The sequence below is a fragment of the Poromitra crassiceps genome (assembly GCF_964638095.1).
Source record: "Poromitra crassiceps genome assembly, chromosome: 12".
Taxonomy (NCBI): domain Eukaryota; kingdom Metazoa; phylum Chordata; class Actinopteri; order Beryciformes; family Melamphaidae; genus Poromitra; species Poromitra crassiceps.
The window spans coordinates 3,976,671-3,981,670 of NC_139632.1; the positions used below are offsets into that span (position 1 = coordinate 3,976,671).

General features: G+C 46.1%; 1 protein-coding gene across 1 annotated transcript in view; it reads left to right on the forward strand.

Moving 5' to 3' along the window:
• Positions 1–5,000, forward strand: part of igfbp3 (insulin-like growth factor binding protein 3) — a gene marked incomplete at its 5' end in the record, with an annotated part of 33,710 nt that overhangs the window by 4,391 nt on the left and 24,319 nt on the right. The window contains 2 exons of the mRNA XM_083648440.1: positions 1,481–1,737; positions 4,647–4,766. Coding sequence (XP_083504566.1) covers positions 1,481–1,737; positions 4,647–4,766 — 377 coding nt within the window. The remainder of the gene's footprint in view (positions 1–1,480; positions 1,738–4,646; positions 4,767–5,000) is intronic.

Sequence of the window (5,000 nt, forward strand, 5' to 3'; positions counted from 1 at the left end):
GTGTGTGTTCCTCCCAGCAGCCTCCCTCCTCCGTCTCCCCCAGTGCTTCTCCCAGGCATTCAAGCTTAGTTAGCTCCGTCAAGTCAAGCGGTAGCGTCTGTCTGACTGTGGTGGTGTGGCTGCTGACCGCTGGCATATGATAGTTGGGTCCTCTCCTATATTAGGGACACACACACACACCCCCACACGCACACGCACACACACACACACACACACACACGCACACGCACACACGCACACACGCACGCGCACACACACACACACACACACACACACACACACACACACACACACACACACATCGCTTCAGCTCAGTCAGATGGTCGTCTTTAACGATTTGACAGGAATCTTTGCCAGCAGCATGGCCTAATAATATCATCTGCGCCCCCCGCACACACTTTATCTGTTACCACCTAAAACACACACACACACACACACACACACACACACACACACACACATGCACACACACACACACACACACACACACACACACACACACACTGTCAGCTCTAACCCCCCCCCCCCCCCCCCCCCCTCTCGGCTATGTCACTCACTCGCCCTCGCTCTCAGTGATAGAGAAAATAAAAAAATTATACTATTGCAATATTATTGTCAATCAAATGTCCCCGTTTCCCCGTTGCAAACACGTTTCTATTTTCCAGTCAACAAAAGAAACCCGAATTGCATGAAATCACAGATGTGTTCAACAGGTATATGATGTGACGGTTGTTGTGAGATGTCCAAATGACGCATGGAGAGAATTGCAGCATGCATCACGCAAGCTGTATTAAAGGGAATGCGAGACAGGAATCTGATTGGTTTGATTGATGTAACACCCAGGCATTGCCAGGGCCACGCCTGTGAATAATTCAGGTGGTTAAAGACCGCCAAAATCCCGTTTGCGGCGCGCACAGGTGGCATATAATTGCGGGGCACGGAGAATAGCGGATGACTTGGCACGCCTCCAGTTTGCGCCTGCACCCGGCGTTAAACACGCGCGCAAGCCCACACGCACAAGGCCCGCACACTTTATCGCGAGTGTATGAAATCAGGGGTGCACCGATCACGTTTTTTGCCACCGATCACCGATTGCCGATCGCCTATGGGAAATATCTGCCCAACCGATCATCGACCGATCACCGATTACCGATCACCGATCACCGATATATAAACTCCTCAAAGAAAGTTTGGAAACGTTATTTTAGGTCGATTATTTCTCCCCTTTAATAATACCAATTGGCATTGTATTTTATATCGTTGGAAAGCCTGATTAGTGATAGGGCTTTTATTTTATTTTATTATTATTATTTTTTAATATAAAAAAATATCGGCAATCAGCCGAAACATCGGCAATCAGCCGATCGCACATTTGAGGTCAAAATCGGCCGATACAGATTGCTTGCCGATCGATCGGTGCACCCCCTATATGAAATGTTTGGAAATGTGACGACCATTTTCCATTGCCCCCTTTGAACAGAGAACGCCAGGGATCAGGGAGAAGAAGGTCGTGCCAACGCGACCACGTCGATGACGGCGCTGGCGGCGGGCGCGGCGACGGCCGTGGAGGGCGGGCACGGGCGCGGGTCCATGGACACCAGGCCCCCGCTGCACACCAAGCTGATCAAGAAGGAGCAGAGCAGGAAGAGCCAGAGCTACAAGGTGGAGTCGGTGTCCGGAGGAGCCAACACAGACATGCACAACTTCTCCCTGGAGAGCAAGAGGGAGACCGAGTATGTAAGTCGAGTCACCCCCACTCAGAAATTCTGCTCACAAAACTGTTCATTTTTGGAAGGAAAAAGACACGATTTAAAGTTCAGTTGTGTTGTAATGTTATAATTTTTTTTTCAACCAAGGAGTTAGAGAACTTTGCTGATTTTTAACCCGCTTTGTATCATTACACAATCGGTAGTATTATATCGTCGCTGGACGACGGGCGGAAACCTCGTATCTCTGAAACGGAAACTTTTCAGGAAATGAAAAAAAAAACGTGTCTTCTTAACACGTTCACTGCCGTGGACGAGATATCTCGTCAAGCAGAAACCAATGGTTGACTGCCGTGGACGAGATATCTCGTCCAAAAAAAAAAATATTTTTTTTTGACGGTGGGACGTCGATCAACCCCTTTTACATCTCCTATAAAAATATGGGAGGTATTGAATGTGTATAATCTATTTTACCGACCCACTAAGTGGCGACAGTGCTCTCCAGACGAGAGAAAGCCAAGAAAAAACAGCCGCGTGAGGAAGCCATTCTCATGAAAATGGATTGGCGAAAACGCTTTCGCTTTCGCGCTGGGAGCTGGCGGTGGGGGATTGCAAATTTGCATAATAGATTATGGGTGCAACACACTTTGAAACACGCAGCATAAATAAGACCAGAATCGCAAAAGCTTCATCAAAGCTCTCAACCGAAACCCCAAGAAACGAGCGAGCCCATCCAGACTCGCCCGACGAGGGGCAGCCAGGCAGCACAGACAACAACTCGCTTGTCACACACCCGCTGCAGCCACGGAGGGAGGAGGAGGACACACACGGAGGGAGGAGTTTGAAGGAGAGGGGGGTTTCCTGCTGTTATGGAGGAAATTACTGTTCAAAAGTATTGTTTAGATGTCTGACGTCTTACTGATGCCAAAAATAAATGGTTAAAGTGACTGTTCTATCGAATTTCACAAAAAGCCATTTATCTCAGCTTAAATTTTCAGACGCTGAAACCATGCTGTATTCAACTGCTAATGCCTACATAACTACTAACTCTACAAACTAACTCTTTTAGACAGAGAAAGCACACATTCTATTAGTTCTTTTGAGATATTTTGTGTTCACAAAATACTAGCAGAAAATAATCCTCTTGAAAGATGAGCCAGAATCCTCAAAAAAAAATCTTGGCAGAAGCTACCTACAGTAAAAAAAAAACTGGTGGCAGTGAATGTGTTAAAATACTGAACACCACGTGAAAGTTGGCACATGTCTTCATTATAGTCGGTTTCTCGCTGAATGTGTGTCAAATGATGTCAAATGATGTCATAATGATGTCATCGGGAGCAGTTTCGCCATGGTGTAACTATTACTATCATTACACACACACACACACACACACACACACACACACACACACACACACACACACAAACCTGCCAACATTAGGCTGTGAAAAAGAGAACCCCTTTGAAAATGTTGTGTTCCCTCGCCAACATTTAGCCTAAATTTGGAGTGTTATTTAGCTACCTTCGTGACAAACTAGCATGACATGGTTGGTACAAATCGATTCCTTAGGTGTTCTAGTTTCATATGATACCAGAAACTTCACTCTGGCTTTAAAGGAGAATTTCGGTTTTTTACACCACGGTCCTCATTTCCAGCTTAAAATATGATGTTTTACTCACCGAAATATGTTTGGCTTCATTCGTATGCCAACGGAAGATTTTGAGCTCCGAGTAGTCTCCTCAAACAGGCTGTGAAACCACACTTCTTCAGAGAAACCACAGAGGGGGAAGATGGGCACTGTGACCCCATCCGGGGCAGATCAACGTTGACTGTTGTGTTGTTGTTAGCTTAGCTTCTAGCTATTAGCTAAATAATTATATTTACAACCATAATGAACCGTGATCTGACAGAAAAAGTGTCATTTAGAGAGCGTGTGCAGCATGCCCCGCACTCGCCGCAGGCTCTCGTTATAGCCTGTTTGAGGAGACTACTCGGAGCTCAAAATCTTCCGTTGGCATACAAATGAAGCCAAACATATTTCGGTGAGTAAAACATCATATTTTAAGCTGGAAATGAGGACCGTGGTGTAAAAAACCGAAATTCTCCTTTAAAACTAAGCCTGCTGCAGCCTCTGAAAGTAAAAGTTCAAAATTGTGATATTTCCCAAATATCGCGATATTTCTGAAAATCGGCCCAATCCGGCTACTCCTCAGGTTCAATGTGTATATCTGAAAACTGTTGTTTGTTTAAACAACAACAAAACAACAAAACAAACAAGCAATTCTCTGGCGGACCACCAGGCGGAGCCCTAGGACCACAGTTTGGGAACCAATGTGAGAGAGTGGCGCGCCAGTGGAGGTCCAAAATGCATGACTTAGTAGCCAATGAATAGCCAGGAAGGGGGCTTGCGCTACATTTGAATGCTTAAAATAAACCCGATAATGTACAATTTGATTCTTTAAACGCCTGACCCTTTCAAAGTACATCCCAAACTGTCCATTTTGCTGCAACTCGACAGCGCTGCTTAATCCAGAACCTTACTTCCGGGAACTTTTGTGAGGTAAAAAAAAACTGGTCCGTTGGAGTGAATGGAGATGTCGCAACTCTTCTATTATTATACGGCTCTGGCATCGTTACGATGGCGTTTGGACCGGGAGGTTCTGTGAATGAACTGGGATAGGTAATGATGTTGTAATGACGCGAAGGGGGACCTTTAAGTTACCCTACAATCCTGTTTTCACTTTGTTGTGTTCAATCATTTTGTAAGAGGCAGTATCGCTTCTTTCAAAAAAAAAGGTGGATGTTTCATTTTGGAACTTCTAGACTCTGATGTCCACCGTAAAACATCTCCGTGTTCCGTCATGTTCTTCTGTGATGGTGTAAGGATGACGAGTGCGTAATCTCGGCCTTGTCGGGTGTGTGTGTTTGCCGTGTCGCTAGGGGCCTTGCCGGAGGGAGATGGAGAGCATCCTGAACAGTCTTAAAATCACCAACGTGCTCAACCCCAGAGGCTTCCGCATCCCCAACTGTGACAAAAAGGGCTTCTACAAGAAAAAACAGGTGAACAACACACACACACGCACACACACACACACACGCACACGCACACACACGCACGCACACACACACACACACACACACACACACACACACACACACACGACTGTGAACATACAAACATGCAAAATAGATCTATAACATGCCTGGACATTTCGAAAGAATCCTCACCTAACCCACCCACCCATACATGCACACACCCAACCCAAACCCCACCCTACCCCCCCCCCCCCCCAC